The sequence below is a fragment of the Oryx dammah genome, unplaced genomic scaffold, assembly GCF_014754425.2.
Source record: "Oryx dammah isolate SB20612 unplaced genomic scaffold, SCBI_Odam_1.1 HiC_scaffold_21, whole genome shotgun sequence".
Classification (NCBI taxonomy): Eukaryota; Metazoa; Chordata; class Mammalia; order Artiodactyla; family Bovidae; genus Oryx; species Oryx dammah.
This window is the reverse complement of record NW_024070205.1, coordinates 50,444,855-50,466,275: the sequence shown is the minus strand read 5'-3', so window position 1 is coordinate 50,466,275 and position 21,421 is coordinate 50,444,855. Positions and strand designations below refer to the sequence as shown.

The following is a 21,421-nucleotide window of genomic DNA, read 5'->3' as shown; positions in this document are numbered from 1 at the left end:
CCACTATTCCAGATTTTCTCAAATTATGCAATATGGCCTCCTTATAAATAATAAAAAGATCAAAAATGACTTTCTTGAATATGTATTAATGGGTCTTTTCTACTCCAAAAATAATTATAGATTTGAACAAGTAGCAAAACATTCACAGAAGAAACCTAGTTTTAAAAGAAAAAGATACCAAGACTTGATATGAATTTGATAAGAGATTTAAAAATAGCTTGCATCTAATACATTGTTTTGTATTGGTAAATATAAAACTCAAAGTTAACAGAAAAAAAATCCAAATTTTCATCAATTTTCTTTATCCTGTAGCTTGAAGTATTTTAGAAACAAAGAGGAAAGTAACCCAATTTTTACTATTCAGAAATGTGTTATAACCTCAAGCTTTCAGTGAAATAGTTATTTCTTTTAATTGTGCTTATGATTTAAAGGGCTTCCCTGGTGGCTCAGATGGTAAAACCGTCTGCTCGCAATGTGGGAGACCTGGGTTCAATCCCTGGGTCAGGAAGATCCCCTGGAGAAGGAAATGGCAACTCACTCCAGTACTCTTGCCTGGAAAATTTCATGGACAGAGGAGCCTGATGGGCTATATAGTCCATGGGGTCGTAAAGAGTTGGACACGACTGAGCAACGTCACTTTCACTTTATGATTTAAAAACCAGTATTGCATGTCATTTAGGTAACAGTAAATACATTTTATCATTCTATCATTCTAAAAGAAATAATAAATTACTGAAGGTTATGACCTGTAAATGTAATCTTACTAGTTACAAATGATGTAACTTGTTTCTCTTTAAGAAAATTTCTCCTTAAATTATTTTCAGCTTATTCATTTGAATATCTACTCTGGAGAATTTACACATGTTCTAAGAAAACACAGAATAAAGTCCAGTCACATGTTGGCTATTTATAGTCTCTGCTTTAATTTCTAAAGGAATAATCCAAAAGATACTCAGTGTTTCTCACTATTAATGAAAACATTATAAAACTTTTCATAATCACCTGTATTCAGACATTAATAATAACAAATCTTTTTAATACTATGATTAATTAAACTAAACCACATAAAAAGTACATAAATACCTAGGTTATAAATGAGGCTTTAGAGCACATGGGAAATAAAAATATATACCTCACTTATATAACATTTCAGTCACTTAAAGAATTTTAAATTTATGAAAATGTTATGTATTTCTTGTCTAAAAACACAGTATGTAACATAAAATCTGTATGCCACAGTTAGATTCAAGGTCACTGTTAGAAATGGTAACTATTTGTGTCCTACTGTGTTCACGGATGTTTCCAGGGACTATTAAGGTTACTCATTATTCTATGTTTCTATTTAACTGTCGAATAATTGGTAACTCTTTAATCATCTCCCTCATAGACATTACCTGACTTCTTATCTGTCAAATATTCAATAAGGAAAAATTAAAGGAAGCCTGGAAAGGAAATTACCAAGCCTATCACATCTGCATTTTAAATAACTATATGTAATTATAAGCCAATAGGCTCTAGTAAAGTGTGACTTAATTATATCCTAAAATACAAACTAAATAGCAGGGGCCTTATAACAGCTATTTCCCTCAAAATTTTTTCCTTATTTAAAGATTCACAAAAATATTCTGTGTAGTCAGAGATCTACAAGGCAAGAAACATAAGTAATGATAAATTTAACCAGAAAAACAAAATCTCTCTGAAGGCATAACCTTATTCAAAAACAAACAGTTAATAAAGCAGTCAATCCACAGACTAATTATTTGAACCAAATATAACTCAGCATACAACATTTTGGTCTTTCCTTCTAATTAACATATATTCAGATTGGATAAATCCAAATATCCAAATATAAAAATAATCAATAAGTCAGTTAACCAGCAATCTTTTCATCAACTTCTTTAATTAATGAGATATCAGTTGAAGTTGCAGTTCTACTTGCCATACCAGTGGGTCTGAACTGCTTATTTATTATTAAACAGTAGCTTGAAAACATATGCTATGCTAGGGTTAATCATGTTTATTTTACAATCAACTGTCCATCACACCTGAAGATAAGAGCACAGGAAGCAGTGGGTCTCTCCACAAGCAGTGGTCTGCTTGTGGACCCACTGCTTCCCATGCCCTCCATAAACCAGATAATTCCCTTTAGAACTTTCCCAGTCCAAAATATGGATTGAAGGTGCTGATCAACACCAAAAATCATGAAGCTGACAAGAGAAAGTTTGAAATTTGTATAGATCATAGATTTTCCTTTTGAATGTTGTTATTTACATTACCTATGAAAATCAGAGCAAACCGTGTCAGCTATCTTTTCAACTAGTGAGTCTGAAAGTGTGTATATCGGTGTTGGGGTGGAGGCTGGTTTAGAAAAATTTGAGACCTTTTCACAAACAGACTCCCCATTCGGGACATATCAGAACCTTACAGCATAGAGATAGTGGTTTGCCCATTCCAGGTTGAGAAACACTAGATTGGGTTTAGCACAGGAAGATGGTTATAGCTTGTAATCAATACATATATAAAGAAAGCTATAAATGTTCTTTTTCAATCTCGGAAATATCTTAGAATATAAATGATTATCAATATCACTGCCTCAAATCTCTAAATACAAGGTATTTGGGAATATAGCTTTGAATTATGCTAAAAAATCTATCAAAGATTTCTCCAGAATTGATTTATAAAAATTATAGTCAGATCCATACCTTATATCAAATCTTTTTTGAATTTTGCATAATGTGAATTATCAAGCTTTCTTTCTACATAATGAAAATCTCTATGAATCTCTACATAACTGCTTACATTGGATTATTTAGAAACTCATTTACCTTGTATGTGGCTAATTTAGGGAGCATACTTTAGGATCACTTTTTTACCCAATCAAAATAAACAAGATACCTTATAGTTTTAGTATTTTGGTTATAGAAATTTATATGAACATTCCTAAAGCTTTGCGGCCAAAGCCAAAAAACAACAAAAAAAGAAAATACAGAAAAGCAGAGTAGCAATAGCAAGAGCAGCAGCACAAAGCATGCAGTAAATGTAATACACCACAAAAACATTAGCATTACTGCAACCACAGGCAAAAAGGATAAAAGAGAGGGTAGAGGGCATCGGGATGGGCACACAAGTGCAGTAGTCTCTTACACGTCTGCCTTTGCTAGCTGGAGTACAGGATGGAGAGCGCTTCAACAAAGAAAGGAGAATACTACGTTACAAATATTTACACACATGACTCTCAATGACTAATACTGTATTAACAGACAAAGTATATAAACATACATATAAAGACATAGTTCTGATAGGTTGAAAGTACAGGCATTTTCAGAAAAAACTGGAAGACAGGCAAGTAAAGAAAGTTGTTCAAGCTCCATCTAAGAGTGGTAATCAAGTTTTCACTGGAGCTTGCACAGTCACCCACCAAGTAATGATCCATCAAGTTATGGCCAATCTCTTTTCTGGAAAGGTTGGTGGTGGCAACTTGAAATAAGAGTACAAAAAGGATCTGAATAACTCTGATTTAGTGCTAGTAAGCATTTAAACAAAACATTTAATTAACTAAGTTTTGCTTCAGGCATTTACTACCAAATTCTTACTCTTTTCAATGGTAACTGCTAAATTAGGCCTTTAGAATTACTGATGTTGAATTAACACAAAAAGTTACTTCAACAATATTGTCCATCCTGACTAGATGTTAGGCTTAATCAAAAGAAGGACCTTTGCCTTTCTGACATTAAAGAATTAAGTAATTCAGAAAAGGTAACAATAAGTAGACAATTACATAGAGATATTTTTAAAGTTTTTGAAATTTGTGATGCTCAAGCAATACAGCTTCCAAATATGTATCATATTGACTCATTTTTCTATAATCAATTCAACCTGATGTTTATTGAGGGTTTATAATATGCCAGGCACTTGATAAGAGAGCACTGCAGTTCACAGACTGGTGGGGGAGCATCACACCACCACCACCGTGACGAACGCTGTAATAAGGGCATGTACAAAACTTTTTGGGAACCTGGAGGGGCAGGTACAAGATTTTTATGGGTACCTAGAGGAGTGAATTTATAAACTGAGTCTACAGCAGTTACAGAAGATTTAAGAGAAAACCTCAAGGATAAGAAACACCATTCAAGATTATCAGTTTTACTTGTACAATAACTGGCAGCTTGGTAAACAGGAATTATTATTTCTTTCTGTAGGAAATTGGAACGGTAGGTGACAAACACTGTAACCCAACAGTTAACAGCAAACTAGGATTAGAAAGTCTACAGGTTTCTAAACAGGTTCTTCTTAGTCCAGACAGCCTTCCACTGTAGTAGAAGCTAAAGTCTCAGGTTCAACCCAAGTTATATTCCTTCAGGTACTAATAGGAAGTACCTGTCTCCCTCCATACTCCCCGAAACCAAACAATCAAACATTAATAACTCAACCACCAGCCCTTTCTCTAGCAAATATTTAATCTCTCTTCTCTCTTCCTTAATAATGATAATAGCTAACATCCATCACATGTAAAATATATACAGGTACTTTTCAAAGAACTTTACATATATTAACTTTCCAAATCCTCATAGAAGAATTAATATAAGGTATTACAATCTCCATTTTAAATATGAAGAAAACAGATTAACTTGCAACAGGTCAAAAAACTGGCAAGTGGCAGTGGCAGGATTCAAACCTTCACAGTCAGACTTCGCAAAATGGTAATACAATCACTGCCTCTACTTCTGAGCTTCTCAATCACTTCTCCACACAGTACAATCTGGCTTCTGCTTTGACTGCTCTAATGAAATACTGTGAAGATTAGGGTCTCCTGTTTGTACCAGACATCTTGGCTGTACCTGAGGCTGCTAACCATTCCCTCTTAAAAATGTACTCCCTTAGTTTTTGTGATGCAGCGCTTTCCTGAGTCATCCCCTGTGACCACTGCTCCTCCTCTTACGTGGAGTCCTATTCCTCCACCTTTCTCAGTGTGAGAGATCCTGGGTTTGTGTTCTCACTCATCACTTTTCTTTTGCTACTAAGTTGGTGCAAAAGTAACTGCAGTTTTGCATTGCTGAACTTTGCCATTTGATATTGAAATATATTCTTATAAATGTTGTTATGCTATATACCATCTTAAAGCACATTTCTGGCTTTATTTTCTTTTGCTAATGACTTATTATATGCTGTTTATTTTGTATTTATTTTAGACTACAGAAATGACATTAGACAAAAAGTACACTCGAGTGATTTTTTTTTAAATTCGAGTTCAAAATGGGTTGTAAAGCAGTGGAGACAACTCGCAACATCAACAACGCATCTGGCGCAAGAACTGCTAATGAACATGCAGTGCAGGGGTGCTTCAAGAAGTTTTGCAAAGGAGACGAGAGCCTTGAAGATGAGGAGTGTAGTGACCAGCCACTGAAGTTGACAATGACCAACTGAGAGCCTTCATCAAAGCTGATCCTCTTACAACTACACAAGAAGTTGCCTAAGAACTCAACACCAACCATTCTATGGTCATTCGGCATTTTGAAAATGCTCTACGAATGGGTGCCTCATGGGCTGACCAAAAATAGAGAAACTGTCATTTTATTCTACACAACACCAATGAACCATTTCTCAATCAAATTGTGATGTGTGATGGAAAGTGGATTTTATGTGAAACCAGCAATGACCAGCTCATTGGTTGGACCAAGAAGTTCCAAAGCACTTCCCAAAGCCAAAATTGCACCCAACTGATCCACTACAGCTTGCTGAATCCTGGCGAAACCATCACATCTGAAAAGTAGGCTCGGCAACTTGATGAGATGCACTGAAAACCACAATGCCTGCAGCCGGAACTGGTCAACAGAGTGGGCCCAATTCTTCTCCAAGACAATGCCTGACAGCACATTGCACAACCAGCACTCCAAAAGTTGAGCAAACTGGGCTACAAACTTTTGCCTCATCTGCCACATTCACCCGACATCTTGTCAACCGACTACCACTTCTTTAAGCATCTCGACAATTTTTTGTAGGGAAAATGCTTCCACCACCAGCAGGAGGCAGAAATGCTTCCCAAGAGTTCATTCAACCTCAAACCATGGATTTTTATGCTACAGGACTAAAAACTTATTTCTCATTGGTAAAAATGTGTTGATTGTAATGGTTGCTATTTTGATTAATGAAGATGGGTTTGAATCTAGTTACAATGAATTAAAATTCACAGTCCCAAACCACAATTACTTTTGTACCAACCTAATACAATCCCTCCCTGGCAGATCTCAATCTAGTTTCAACTATGGTGATCATTCCCAAATTTGTACTGCCAGTTCCTGTTCACTCCTTTTCCTTAAGCTGCTGACTCATCTAGAAAACTATCTGTCGAACATTTCCACATGCCTGTCCCTCAGGCACCCCAAATTTAACTTGTCCAAAAGGAAGCTGGTCACCTTTCTCCTCTGTTAACACTTTTAACAATTATTACAGATGGGACTGATTAAATATAAGCTCCTTAATATCTCCTTTCTACTCCCATGATATGCAGCCTGTATCTTTTATTATTGTATTTCTTCCATGAGTGTTATAATTATTTAGATGTCTTTTCCATCAGATCAGATCCTTAAGGGAAGAAAATACTGTATTATGCTTAGCATAAAACTTACAAACTTAAAAATTCTTAATAAACATTGAATAAATCCTTCTGAAATTATATGATATTTAACCTAAATATTTCTTATGGTATTCACCATTTTCTACTTTGCATAGTACATAACAGTGTATTTATTTTTTCTAATAATAAGATAAGTATTTGAGGTCTACTTCTATGTCTGATTTATCTTAGTATCTACCACTGTGCACAGCAGAGTACCACACACGTAAAAAGTGCTAAAATATTTAATATAGAGAAACCCTTACATATTGGCTATACATACTCTGAAAGTCCAGATTATGTTAAAATCATGAGAAAGAACATGGAATAGCTCAAATTATGTGCAAAACAAGTCAAAATGTCTCTTAAAACTATCTTTGCATATGAAGGACAAGAAGTTTTCCAAGCTAATAGTGATACTAAATCACCACTGTAATCATGTTCTTCCCCAAGTGGCTATGTAGAAATCAGACCATTTTTACATTTTCAATAGAAAAGGGCAAGTTACACTTTTCCTGATGGTACAATTAGAGGAAAACACACACACTCTTAAACCTCTGGAACATACCCATACATACCATGGTTTTCTATAAACATTGAAATTGGGTCTCATAGCAAGCACTGGAAACCAATACATTTTCTTAAGTGTGCAGTCATATACCATTTTATATCTAGATCTATAAATTGCCACCAGAACTTTAAGGCTGATTATGGGAGTAAGCATAAGCAGAAACGAAAAGAAGTAATCTGTATTATGGACACAGAGTTTGGCTAATAGATTCCAAGGTTTCAGTTAATGTATTTCAGAGGTCTCATTTAATAAAAAAAACCCGAAGAGATAAAAGACTATGTAGTCATGACTGTTTCCCTCTAGTTACCCAAATATGTTATTGATATAATATATGATATATAATACATAATATAACATGCTGCCTAAAATAGAGAAGATTACATGTGACAATCTTCTGAAATGTGATAATTTCAAGTCAGGTTGGACTTAATATGTGGAAGTTTTAAAAAAACAAGAATTAAAGAAGGAAATTATAGAAATTTAGTTATTTCTTAGAAGGATCTAGGCCTAGCTTCAATCATAGGATTAAAAACTCTTTACAATGCATGTTTCAGAATTTCAGCTTTTATTGATTCTCATGTGTGATCAACTTTTCCCAGAATCAGTCAACCCATGCTGCCAAGTTGCAGATTTCTGTGGCTGCTTAATGACAGAATATGAGAGAAGCTGAGGGGAGAACAATGTTAAAGAGCAAAACATACATGAAGGAACCTACTAAGGAGTCAGAACTGAAATTAAATATTTTGGGACACCTTAATAAGCTTTTATAGGAGGCCAAAACCAAGAGTAGAACTCAGCTTGCCAATACTTTCAGGCTACTCTTCTCTTAATATGCCAGAATGCAAGAAAAGAACACATTAGGAGTACTAGACAATTGGACTAAATGTTTGACTTTATTCCTTTATGTCTGACCTTTATATTCTAGAGCATTAATTCCTTGATTAACTCTCTTCCTCAGTACACTAGAGTAAGACAACCTCCAAAGAGCAAGATGGTACATTCTCATTTGTCAGATAAGTGGGCAATTTCCACATCTGTGAACTTCGCCTAAATGAACAGAGAGTAGACCTGTAATTTAATAAAACTCAAATTTTACCTGGCATATACTTAATATATGACAATATGTTTATCAAATATAAATAGCAACTAATTCATTTATATAACTGTACTTAGTACTCCTTTAATGAAGTCAAGTATTTTGGGGGTTCACTTGAAAAGGAGAAAATGAGTTGAACAGAATGGGAGGTTTCTGTAAGCTTAGTCTGAAACGATTCCTTCATCTGCTACCATGGGATCAAAGGGAACAGATAGGGGGAAAATTAGAGCTGATAAGCACCACTGCTCCTGACCTGTAACCTAGAGATGAGGCTGGACCTGATATGTAGTATCTCAGGCAGTCTGTGATTGGGCAAGTGGGGCTGAGAGGAAAGATGAGGGTAAAAGAAGAAATCATTTCCACAGCAGAAGGGATCCTGGTGTCTGTTTGTCTGCTGTCGTACTGGCTCATATGGGAATACCTTACCAAAGAGACTACTTATTAAAATGGCCTCAGTTTCTTTCAAAATTAACTTACTCCCTTTTATCTGCCCTAAAGAATGCCATACATAATCCATTTATCAACACTTCCCTATTACTCCTAAGACTGAGAATCCTAGTCACTGTCACTAATGGGGGGGAATAGATGGGGAAACAGTGTCAGACTTTATTTTTGGGGGCTCCAAAATCACTGCAGATGGTGACTGCAGCCATGAAATTAAAAGATACTCCTTGGAAGGAAAGTTATGACCAACCTAGATAGCATATTCAAAAGCAGAGACATTACTTTGCCAACAAAGGTCCGTCTAGTCAAGGCTATGGTTTTTCCAGTGGTCATGTACGGATGTGAGAGTTGGACTGTGAAGAAAGCTGAGTGCCAAAGAATTGATGCTTTTGAACTGTGGTGTTGGAGAAGACTCTTGAGAGTCCCTTGGACTGCAAGGAGATCCAACCAGTCCATCCTAAAGGAGATCAGTCCTGGGTGTTCATTGGAAGGACTGATGCTAAAGCTAAAACTCCAATACTTTGGTTGCCTCATGTGAAGAGTTGACTCATTGGAAAAGAGTTTGATGCTGGGAGGGATTGGGGGCAGGAGGAGAAGGGGACGACAGAGGATGAGATGGCTGGACAGCATCACCGACTCGATGCACATGAGTTTGGGTGAACTCCGGGAGCTGGTGATGGATGGGGAGGCCTGGCGTGCTGCGATTCACGGGGTCACAAAGAGTCGGACGTGACTGAGTGACTGAACTGAACTGACTGAACATATCTATTGGGCTTCCCAGATGGCTCAGTGGAACCTTCTTACAAGGTTGGTGGGAACGCAGACTAGTACAGCCACTATGGAGAACAGTGTGGAGATTCCTTAAAAAACCAGAAATAGAACTGCCATACGACCCAGCAATCCCACTGCTGGGCATACACACTGAGGAAACCAGAATTGAAAGAGACATGTGTACTCCAGTGTTCATCACAGCACTATAACCCCTTTATCAACACTTCCCTATTACTCCTAAGACTGAGAATCCTAGTCACTGTCACTAATAGGGGGGAAATAAATGGGGAAACAGTGTGGTATATAACGACTAAAATCACTGGGCTAAAGGTTATAGTGTTGATATAGTGCTTACAATAGCTAGGACATGGAAGCAACCTAGATTTCCATTGGCAGATGAATGGATAAGAAAGCTATGGTACATATACACAATGGGATATTACTCAGCTATTAAAAAGGAATGCATTTGAATCAGTTCTAATGGGGTGGATGAAACTGGAGCCTGTTATACAGAGTGAAGTAAGTCAGAAAGAAAAACACCAATACAGTATATTAATGCATATATATGGAATTTAGAAAGACGGTAACGATAACTCTGTATGCAAGATAGCAAAAGAGACACAGATGTAAAGAAGAGACTTTTGGACTCTGTGGGAGAGGGCGAGGGTGGGATGGTTTGAGAGAATAGCATTGAAACGTGTATACTACCATATGTGAGACCGATCGCCAGTCCAGGTTCGATGCAAGAGACAGGGTTCTCAGGGCCAGTGCACTGGGATGACCCTGAGGGATGGGATGGGGAGAGAGGTGGGAGGGGAGTTCAGGATGGGGAACACATGTACACCCATGGCTGATTCATGTCAATGTATAGCAAAACCCACTACAATACTGTAAAGTAATCAGTCTCCAATTAAAAAAAAAAAAAAAAGAATCAGCCTATAATGCAGGAGACGCAGGTTTGATCCTTGAATCAGGAAGATCCCCTGGAAAAGGAAAATGACAACCCACACCAGTTATTCTTGCCTGGGAAATCCCATAGATAGAGGAGCCTGGCAGGCTACAATCCATGGAAACACAAAGAGTCAGACACGACCTAGCAACTAAACAACAACAACAACAACATACCTATCTACTAGTGAGAGTGCTGTGGTATATAATGACTAAAATCACTGGGCTAAAGATTCTCTAGGGTTCTTTTCTCCTTCAAAAGTCTGTTATTCTACATGTAGAAAAGTCCAAATGCCTAAGCTCCTTTGAGTTACAGAAATAGAGTGTGGAGAATGTATTCTGCTTTTGTCTGAATCAGAGGGAAGGAAAGACTGGTGTTACAAATGCTCTTTCTCTTCTGTTAAGAGCTGTCTAAACAGTATAACTTAAAAGGTAAGCAACTGTTCCAAATGTCTTCCAAGACTGCCAGAAATTCTAGTATTCATCTGAATTTTGAATAACAGACAAAACATACTGAGGAAAAACTAGAGATAGGAAAGTGATTAGGCATACTATTTTGTGTAAAGTGACTATAGTGTTAACAGGCCTGTGTGTGTGTTGGGGGGGTGAAGGATAAAGCCAGAAGGTAATTTTGGAGCGGGGGAAGAACCGGTAGTAAAGCACTGAAAAGTCGGAGGGCAGCATGAGGGCGCTAGGTTACTAGGAGAAGGTCCATGATGTGTGGACACAGAAGAAAACTACACTTGCATAATTTTGCTTAAAACTAACCTTATTCCCTCCTATACCTACAAATTCCAGCTGCAATTCAATTTTAGGTCTTCAGCACAATATTTTTCTTTTCTACAGCAATGAGACAGAAAACAGAAAAGAATGAGCAGAGGATGTTACCTATGGGTTAGTTAATAGGGTCTACTTAGTAACAGAGGCCAGTCACATATTATAAACAAGATGCACAACAGCCTAACTAGTTTGGGCACACAGAACAATCAAGATTTATTTTCATCCTTAAGAATCCAAGCGTTTAAGAGTTTTAAGGAAGTCAAAGAACCTGAGTTTTAAATCTTAATACTAAATACGTTCGATGCTGAACCTAAGCATGCCAAAGATTGAATACCATTATTCTATTATGACTTTGAGGATGAAATGGATGATAATGATGGGAAGGGCAGTCATAGTTACAAACTATGAGGAGAAATAAGAGGTTTATGCCATAAAATATGAATTAAGAATACAAACTATTTTTTTAAATGGCAGCTTACGGATAGTCTTCACCCTGACACGAAAAATCATTTCCAATAGTCATGTGATTCAATAGGAGGAAAGTATAGTGATTCATATTGGTGGTGACTGGAAGGCTGAGTGGTAAAAAGCTTAGAAAGTACTCAAGTGAAACTGAAATTGTGAACAAGAAAGGAAGCTAAAGAGAACACGACAATGGAGGGGAACTGACCTATTAAGAGTAATGAAATAATAACCAATATCATTGAGGGCATTAAATATATTATCACTTTAAATTTTCAAACAAGCTTATGAGATTAGGGCTATTATTATCCCTGTTTGTCCAATAAGCAAACCAATGCATAGAAAGGTTAGATATCTTGCTCTAAATTATATACCAAGAAAGTGGCAGCGACAGGATTTGAATCAACTTAAGTGCTTCAGCAATAGATGGAAAGGAAAGTGCTTAGGAAGCAAATGAGAGGAAAAATCATGCCCTTAAAGAGCTGGAGCCTGAATCAAAAAGATTCGGCAGTCTTTGTGAACTTAGCTCCTGCTTACTTTATAATAGGAGTTCCTTTGTAATGCTTTACAATTTAGATCTGAATTGAACTGAATTGAATCGATGAATCCATGTGAGTAATAGCGGGGGAAGGATCAGAAAGGATATTCCTGGAGCATGTGAAAGTGGGAAACTTAGACACTATAGTGAGGTGGGGGTGGCAGACAGGATATGAGAGCAGAGATGAGCCCACAGGGGGCTGACGTGTGCTTTTGTTGAGAGGAGCTAATCTATTTACCAAAATACTTGCTGCTCCTGTGCTTTACATTCCGAGATTTTGGTGAGAGAAAAAGGGATGTAGAAAAGAGTTTGTTAGAAAGAAATATGAAAATGGTGTTCTAGGAGAAAGAACAATTAAAATATTTGTTCAGATTTCCTTTCCATTCTTTTTAAGGTGAATGCTACCTATATGGAAATACCATACTGAATATTTTAGTAAAATATACAGCAGATTATAACACCAAAATTTATTATATATCAACAAAGTTCTCTTTTTAATCACACTTTAAAAAACCATAACTAGCATAATTATGTATCTCAAGAATAGTAAAACAGTTTCCATTTAGAATGAAAAGGTGCACATTTTTGGTATAAATATTTCAAGAAATAAAAAAAGAAACACTCAAAAATATAGATCAGGATTTTTCTTTAGTAAAAAATCATGTTTAATCCTCTTTTCAATGTAAGAATTATATTTAACAAAACACAAAAAATAAAACATTAAAAGAGTTTCCCCTGATTTAAAAAAGTTATATGCACTGCATTTGCATCTGAACCCATTTTATTTCCTAATTTCTGGAAAGACAGAATGCTCAATAGGAAAATACAATGCTTTACAACAAGAATTACTGTGCCATTTAAAGCAGAATAGAGAATGTATATGTCAGGTATTTCTGTAAGAGAACAATAGACATTAGGAACTTCTAAATTATTAAATCTATAGAATTAATTTAGGAGAGAAAATGATAATGCAGTCAATTTACAGTGCATATGTTAACTAAAATCAATTTTCACACTAGAAGAGAAATTCTGTCAGCATTGACTTGCACTCAACTATTGTGTTATGTATGATAAACTCTATTGAAAGAGTTAATAAAATGTCACTTTTTATTATACCACCAGAGGCTTACTTTTAACTAACATATAAACCAAGTAGCAAACTGCTGGAAAGAAAAGGGAAATGTGAAATAGAAACTGTCTTGAAAAACAAAAATGAGCAATTATTTATATCTATATAGCTATATAGTGACAATAATCAAATAAGCATTCCAGTCTGTAGAACTGTTGCAAAGAATGGAACTACAGAGATTCTCTGATGGCCAATGCATTTTTTTAAAGTACATTTTTATTTTATTATACTTAATAATGATAACTCTTCTGTGTATTTAAGGTAAGAAAGAAGCACATTTTGGCTCACAAATTATCAAGTGTGATATTTCTAAAACTGACTGCATTACTAGGTAAATTCTTCATATCAATTCACTGATCTCTTTTACTGAAGGATGCATTTGTTCGAAAATCAAAGACTTACGTCATCCAAAAAATCAATCAGTGAAGATGAGGAAGAAGAAAAGGAATCCTATTTAACGAATACAGCAATAAAAAAATAGAAAATATGGATGAAGCAATTTGATAAGAACAAATAATAAATCAAAAATTTTGTAGAACAATTGAAAGGCAAATGACATTAATTCAAATAAATAAATGAGAAAAGCAGTCATTGTCATTGTTTCTCAAGAAACTTAGAAATTCATTAACTATGTTTTAAAGAGTGATTCTTTTTCCCTTTCCCAAAAGAATGAAATACAATTCATATACTGTGCTCAAGGTGTAATAAATTGAAGCTCATGGCAAATCATTATTAATTAAATTAAATGGAAGCACTTTAAAAGGTAACAACTAAAGGTAAACAACAGAATCTCTGCCTTCTAACTGTTCCCGCTAAAATGTAAGGTTCCTGAGGGGCAGGACTTTGTTGATTTTGTCACTATTGTATCTCCAGCACTACAACAGTGCCTTGCTCAGATATGTACAATTATCTGTTGATTAAGATATACTTACTAGCAATTTTTTTCTGAGATAAAAAGTTCAACCGTAAGCTTTTTTCTAGCAAAGAATTTAAGTACCAAAGAATGACAGAGTGATATAGTCACTATTTCATTATTCTGGCTTGTGCCAAATAAACTCTATACGCAATACTTTTAACATAAAGCATTCCTTTGGTATACTTCTAAAAAACTGTATTGATTTGGAATTGGAACCAGCATTGCACTATGTGAGCTCTGGCATTTTCACTTGCTTTTTCATTGTGGCTCTTTGGTTTGGAGGAAAAAAAATTAAAATTATTTAAAGTTAGGATCTGTTCTGAACTTACTGTTCCTCAGGGAAAGAGATGAAATTTCTTTTAAATCTTACAATGACTCTCTTATTTAGATCTTAGGTTTCTCTAACAAGAAAAGTTTACAATTAAAGTTTCCATAATATTGCAGGACATATATTTCTTTCATAATACATTTTTGTTTACATAAGATTCTAGGTCCTCTTATATGGGATGCAATAAAAGTTTTATTGCAAATAAACTTTAAATCACAAAGTAAATTTTAAATCAACCACAGGGGATATCTGAAAGGTTTAATACTTACTTCAAATTGATCCAGAGCATCGGTAGGCGTATTCAAAAATGCCAAGAAAGAATGCTGTGAGTCTTGGTGCTCTATACCTAGAAGACAGCAGCAACTTTTCTTAAAACTAGAACAATTAACACTAATTTTCATGGATGACCTTTCCTGTCTGAATCTATTAAAAAGCTGCTTGCAAACTACCATATTTTAAAACCAATTAACATTATTAACTCCACATATTAAAAAAACTAAATTACATTAGTGTTTCTTGTACTATCACTCAATAGTTAAACTACATCAGTCTCTAGGAAATACTTGTTTCTTGACTTACTTGAGTTCTTGAATTTCTTTTCCTGTACAGTATACCATAAAAAGCACATTAAATCTTTTGATAGACTTGGGAAATTTTTAAAAAATAGGACTCTGGTTAGGTCTGATTTTTCTAAGGTAATTTAGCACCAAACAAGGTTTCCTATCTGAAATACTTTCATCAAATATATGGTATACACCAATATAAACAACCTTTTATTTTAAAAATGCAGTGATAAATCAAACTTATTAAATTATGAATAAACTTTTGCTCAGGCTTCAATCTGATTTCATTTACTGTTTTATTGACAAACTGTATGACAAAAGTTTGTTTGAGAAAAACTAGGGCTGGAGAATGACAACTCCAAACCTGAGCTTTTCTCAGACAAATTAAAAAAAAATTGATGCATATCTTTTGGCTATGGTATTAACCCTAACTGCATAATTTCCAAAATAATTCTTAATCATATACATATAATGATAAATACTAGGGAGGGAAAAAGGAGAAATACCAATACACACTTCTGATCTCCATATCATTAGGACTAAACTGATCCACTAAATTAGTATCAATTTATGTGCTTTTTGAATTATTCTCTAATAATAACCCATGGTTGCTGAACACGGCAGTGCAGAAATTTGTTCCATCAATAAATATTTGCTGAGAGGGTTTTTGCCAAGCCCTATCTAGATGCTGGAGATACAATAGTAAAGAAAGAGACAAACAAAATCCTTGCCCTCATTATATAAATATTACATCATATTATTTAAATAGGATATTATTTTATAACATAGTGAAATTTTATTATTCTGCAATGCTCAAAATTCAAATAAAAGCCATAGGCTAACATGCAAAGTAATAAATTTAATTTCTTCTCTTGCAAATTTAGATCTATTATAAAATGATGCAATCAATGCCAACTGGTTAAGTCATACTCCTCACCGCTCTCTTTTCTATATAAATTGCTTTTTGGGCCACAGGTCCTCCATGTCATGTATACTTTTTCCTCTACTTGCTAAATAATTCAGCTCCCTCCATTCTTCATACATGAAAATTAAGCTTCTCATTTGAGCATGATGCCTTGTGCTCCTAATCTGAGTTCCTAATTCACTTTTTCTGGATTCCTTCCTTTCTCATTCATAACAAAAATGTACTGAACATCTACTACTTTTAATGGCTTTTTTCATGTTAACACCTTTGTGTGATTACTCTCTTTCCTGCAGTTTTAAAAGCAGGTGGAGAGACCCAACCTTTGTCACTCTGTGTCATAGGACTGGGAAATAGAGGGCAGCACGTAAGTACAACTTAGAGCCAATTAATTAGGTCAGTATTCAGCCAGGAATACTGTCAGAAAATGAATTTCTAATAACTGTATATAAGAGATCCTTTCATTAAGAAAATAACATTCTGAATTTTTAAAAATTAAATCTTCATATTCTCAAAGCCCACATGAAGGAAAGAAAATTGAAGTTCATGTAATAAAGCTACCAAGCACTCTGAGTTACTTTCTACATTAATTATAATGTGCTCAAGTAATATTTTCAAGAAAATGGGAATAAACTCTGAGAAATCCCACAGGACAAGCAATTTGAGTGTCAAACGTGGAAGAAGACATCGAAATGTCAAAATAATTCTTTGTCATTGAATTGCCTTTCTAATATTGGCTTAATCTAGTTATTTCTACATTACTTCTTCAATTACCCTGAGAGCAAATCCTCTACAACATTTGAGAATAGTATAAAGTATATGAAAAGAACAAATGTTTCCAATCACAAAAATATTGTTCAAGATATAGTCCATGGCCCTGAAAAACAGTTGAATATATGGCAAAATGAGTTTTCTCTTATGAAATCTTTAACAATGTGTATCAGGTAAAACAAAATAACTCAGAGACTTTATCTACCAAATATGTGCATGTGTGCACCATATATTCAAGCATGTGAACAATTCTTCTGCCTACACATTAAGCTGATTCTTTTATAATAAAATGTATTCATAACATTACATCCTGATGGATGCAAAACACATTCCCATACCCTTTTCAGATCTAAGCTCTTCAGTGTCCTTTATCAGTTGTTCGATTTCTGATAGTAGTTCCAAGTTCTTCTTCTCTGAATCTTTTAGTTTACTTAAATAAGGGAACAAAAGGAAAAATGTCATTATTTATATTGCTTGTCAATGAGCCATCATGTATGTAGTTACTTGGTTTAAATGTCAGTCATGATGATGTAGGGAACTGAAAACCACTGCAGGAAGGACAAATCCAGCCTGTCATCTACTCCTGTGCAAAGAAGATTTACTGGAACACACTCGGGCTCATTCATTTATATGCTGTCTGTGGCTGCTTTCATACTCAACAGCACAGCTGAGTAGACGGAAACTATGTGGCCTATAAACCCTAAAGTATTTATTATCTTGCCTTTTATTGAAAAAGTTGCTAGCCATGAGCTAAATTATTAAATTTAAAAAATGTATAAAATCAAACATTAACTTTAGAATTCTGTTAAATTTCTTTCATAAAGAACCATAAGACTAAGTTTATAATTTTCAGTTTGACTTGTATTCCTGATTTATAAACAAATGTGTAAGTTTATGTCCTAAGCTTAAGAAGAAAGATCTTACTAACTCCAAATTACAATACAGAGAATGACATTTAGTAGTTTTTCATGTTGGGCTCAATTCATATTCTCCAGAAAAAGTTGTTTTCCATTTTCAGTGTCACACTAGCACATTTGAGTAAAGCATATTTAATTTGTAATTGACTTACAGTAAGAATTTATAATTCAATGAGGAATTTATAATTCAATCAGAGATACATGGCATCTCTGATATAATTAAAAACATTAATGACTGCAGTTTAAGGACTAAGGCTTCATACCACTAAAAACAATTTATGGGCCTCTATTTTCTTTTGTGACTCAATGACCTTGCAACCTTAAGTATTCTGAGCACTGAATGGATTTTTCTATTTGTACTTTGATTTGTGACATGAACTTTCTACTGTTCCTCCATATCACCTACACTGACTTATTCTTGAACCAATCCAACTATGATTTTCCTTTATCATTTATTCACAGTATTATTTGGTCTACTGCTGTGATAATAGTGGAGGGAATGTATTCATTAGCTAACTATCTTGAAGAGTGTGGAGGATATACTTTTTTTAAAAGTAGTAAGAAAAAATTATAATTTAAATATTTTATACCACTGTGAAATACATCATCACTAGAACCTTCATTTATAAAAAATCTATGGTAGAGGCCAGAAATTATAGATGACTATATTTTGTTCTGACTTTATGCTATATTTTTGTACTAATGTAATATTCTTGACCAAGAGATAATTTTGAATTTAATACTATAAAATTTGAAAATGAACTAAATTTTACAAAAGAGGGAAAAGTAAATAATAGAATATTAATACTATTAATTCCACTTTAAGAACAAGTCAGATAGAAATAGAGCTGTATTAAAGTCCCATTACTGCATAAAGGCCTAAAAGAATCAATTCATTTTCAAACATTCACAGTTTTTTTTGGGTCATCATTAAAAAGAAAAGTGATAGGTAGGAAACTAAATATGTAATTTCTCTGCAGATACTTTTGGATCAAATCAGAAATCACTCTAGTGGGACTATAGAGTCTTACCATTCTGTTATGATGTTAGATGCTTTAACTTTATTCAGCTCTTCTTGGATGGCCTGTTTGGCTCTTATTTCTGCATCCAGAGCTGACTGTAACTCCAGTCTGGCTGACATATCCAGTTTTGCAAAACGTCGCATTTTCCAGGGCATATCCTATGAAACAACATGTGCTTTTAGTTCTATTCTATTTTTACATTTAAGTTCAGTAATATAAGTGAATTCTGAAAGTACTTAAAATAACCATCTTGCCCTAATTATAGAATAAAAGAGATATATTTATTACTTGTGAAAATACATTTTCATTAAATTCAGAAATAACTGTAGACTCATTATAAATACATTTATTTTTTATGGTTATCACCATTAATGGTTAGCCATACAAATGACAGCTTAGCAACTATGTATTATAATTTCTTAAACTGGAGGAACTTGGAATGATTTCTTATGAAAAACTTTCCAGTAGGCAAAAACTAGAAAAACTGATATAATTACTCAGATTCATTACAGTGTTTTCTGAGCTTTACCCCCAACTAATATAATAAGCCTGTTGGCTAAATGGTAGCGCTTACTGTTGCTCGGGTACCCAAGCTGGAGTTTCTTAAAGCTTCCAATTCTTCAGTCATTTTAGAAGCTAAAGCTTGAAGATACCCTCGTGCATCCTTTTCATCACTGACCCTAGAATATATACAAATAAAGACAGGATCAAGTACCAAAGTAAAACAGAAAACTTCAGTGAGAAGTATATTATTTTAAAGCATCATTAAGAAATAAGTGAAAAGTGACAGAAAATTAAAGATGTTCTTAATATCATTTTTTAAAGGTCTACCACAGTACTACTATCTGTCAACAAGCAGGAAACGCTTTACTGAACTGTTTGGGAGTCAGCACATATGTCAGTAATGATTAAGAACTTGATTCTTGAGTTAAGTAGACCTAGGTTCAATTTGTAGCTCACTGCTTATCAGTTGTATGACTTTCCATAAGTCATTTACCACTTCTAACTCTCTGCTATCTCAGTTAGAAGATGGGATAATAATAATACCACCTACCTCAAGGACTATTATGATAACTAAATGAGAATACATGTGAATTTTCAGCCTAATGCCTAGAACATGAGTGTGTTCTCAGTCGCTCAGTTGTGTCTGACTCTTTGCAACCCCATGGATTGCAGCCTGCCAGGCTTCTCTGTCCGTGGAATTTTCTAGGCAAGAATACTGGAGCAGGTTGCCATTTCCAGGGGAACTTCCTGATTCAGGGATCGAACCTGTGTCTCCTGCATCGGTGGGTGGATTCTTTACCACTGTGCCACCTGGGAAGCCCACCTAGAACACACGGTTTTATCACTACAAACTATTACTGCACATGAATGCAAATTAATGAATGAGGAGTGTTTCAAATCATATGAGTGAATTTAAACAAAAATAAATGTTTTATTACTGAAATCCTTTCCTGATTAAAACATTTTCCTGGTTATCTTATACTACTCTTCTCTCTCTTCTATTAATACTATCCACACTCACCATTATCTTTCTTTTCCACTCAAAACAAACTCTACCTCAATGGCCTTATTTACTAGAAATTAAATTCCTAAATTCATATTTCTAATCTTAACCTACAAGTCATTTTTTCTAAAGCACACTGGAAATCTCCACTCAAGATATCTGAGATGACCTCAGGCTCACCAACAAACAAAAGAACAACTAAAATTGATATCATTCTCCCCCAAAGTTGTTTCTTCTCCTGACCTTTCCCACTTCAATGATATCACCATTTTTCTTAATCTCTCCAACTCAGAATTTCAGAAATATTAATTCCTCCTCATTTCTTGCCCTTCATTTGTATTTAAGTCCTATAGATCCTTCTTTCATCTGTTCAATTTTCCCCAAACTTTCAGGAGATACATCTGAAAAATGAATTTTATGGGCCAGTCTGTCACTTCAATGCTTTTTTGTAGTATCATTTCAAAGAGAAAGAATGAAGTCTTCTGATGAATCTAGGGTGAGAAGAAAGGTCCCTGTTCCAATACAAGGTGAGCAACAAGGTCTCCTTGCCCTAAAAGGTTTAAAATTTTTTTTCATATGAAAGAAATATTTCATAGGAAAAGGCAGAGGGAGCAGAGTAAGAGGACCATCAGAAATGCATTCAAATGAAGTCTTATATACAGCACGTTTGTTTTATTTTTAAAATGTTAATTTGACCAATGGAAACATTTACAATTCTGCATATGACAAGTTTCCAAAATCTTGTGTTAGCATTTTTTAATACACCAGATTAAAATACCAGAAACAGCTTGAGGCTTTTAACATTTATAAGCTTGCAAAGAATATCACAGTTAACTTCCAAATAGTTGAGAACCCTGAGAACAGAGTATATCTTTTACTTTTAGCCTATTAGATATTTAATAATTTGTTATCTAATGCATTAGTCCAACTAAATAACAGCTTTAATGCAGTATTCTTGATTTTTTTCTGCATATTTCATTTGAATGTGGAATATGCAGAAAAATTTCATCTTCATCCTTTCTACTAACCCCTTCCAGACAGTCCATAATTATAGCTTCTTTCCTTTACTAGAACCACTTCCCATTCCATCTCAATTCATCATGCAATCACTTGAAAAGATCAG

At 34.6% G+C, this 21,421-nt stretch overlaps 1 protein-coding gene across 14 annotated transcripts in view; it reads right to left on the bottom strand.

Annotated features, from left to right (window-relative positions):
• The window catches only part of CDC42BPA (CDC42 binding protein kinase alpha), a 299,246-nt gene that overhangs the window by 48,547 nt on the left and 229,278 nt on the right, over window positions 1–21,421 (bottom strand). For 4 of the 14 annotated variants that reach the window (XM_040263625.1, XM_040263632.1, XM_040263627.1 and 1 more), the window contains 6 exons: window positions 19,366–19,471; window positions 18,801–18,949; window positions 17,191–17,282; window positions 14,866–14,942; window positions 13,755–13,802; window positions 3,145–3,183 (listed from right to left, as the gene is read on the bottom strand). In XM_040263625.1, coding sequence (XP_040119559.1) covers window positions 3,145–3,183; window positions 13,755–13,802; window positions 14,866–14,942; window positions 17,191–17,282; window positions 18,801–18,949; window positions 19,366–19,471 — 511 coding nt within the window. The remainder of the gene's footprint in view (window positions 1–3,144; window positions 3,184–13,754; window positions 13,803–14,865; window positions 14,943–17,190; window positions 17,283–18,800; window positions 18,950–19,365; window positions 19,472–21,421) is intronic. The other 10 variants (XM_040263626.1, XM_040263631.1, XM_040263636.1 and 7 more) reach the window with 4 other exon arrangements.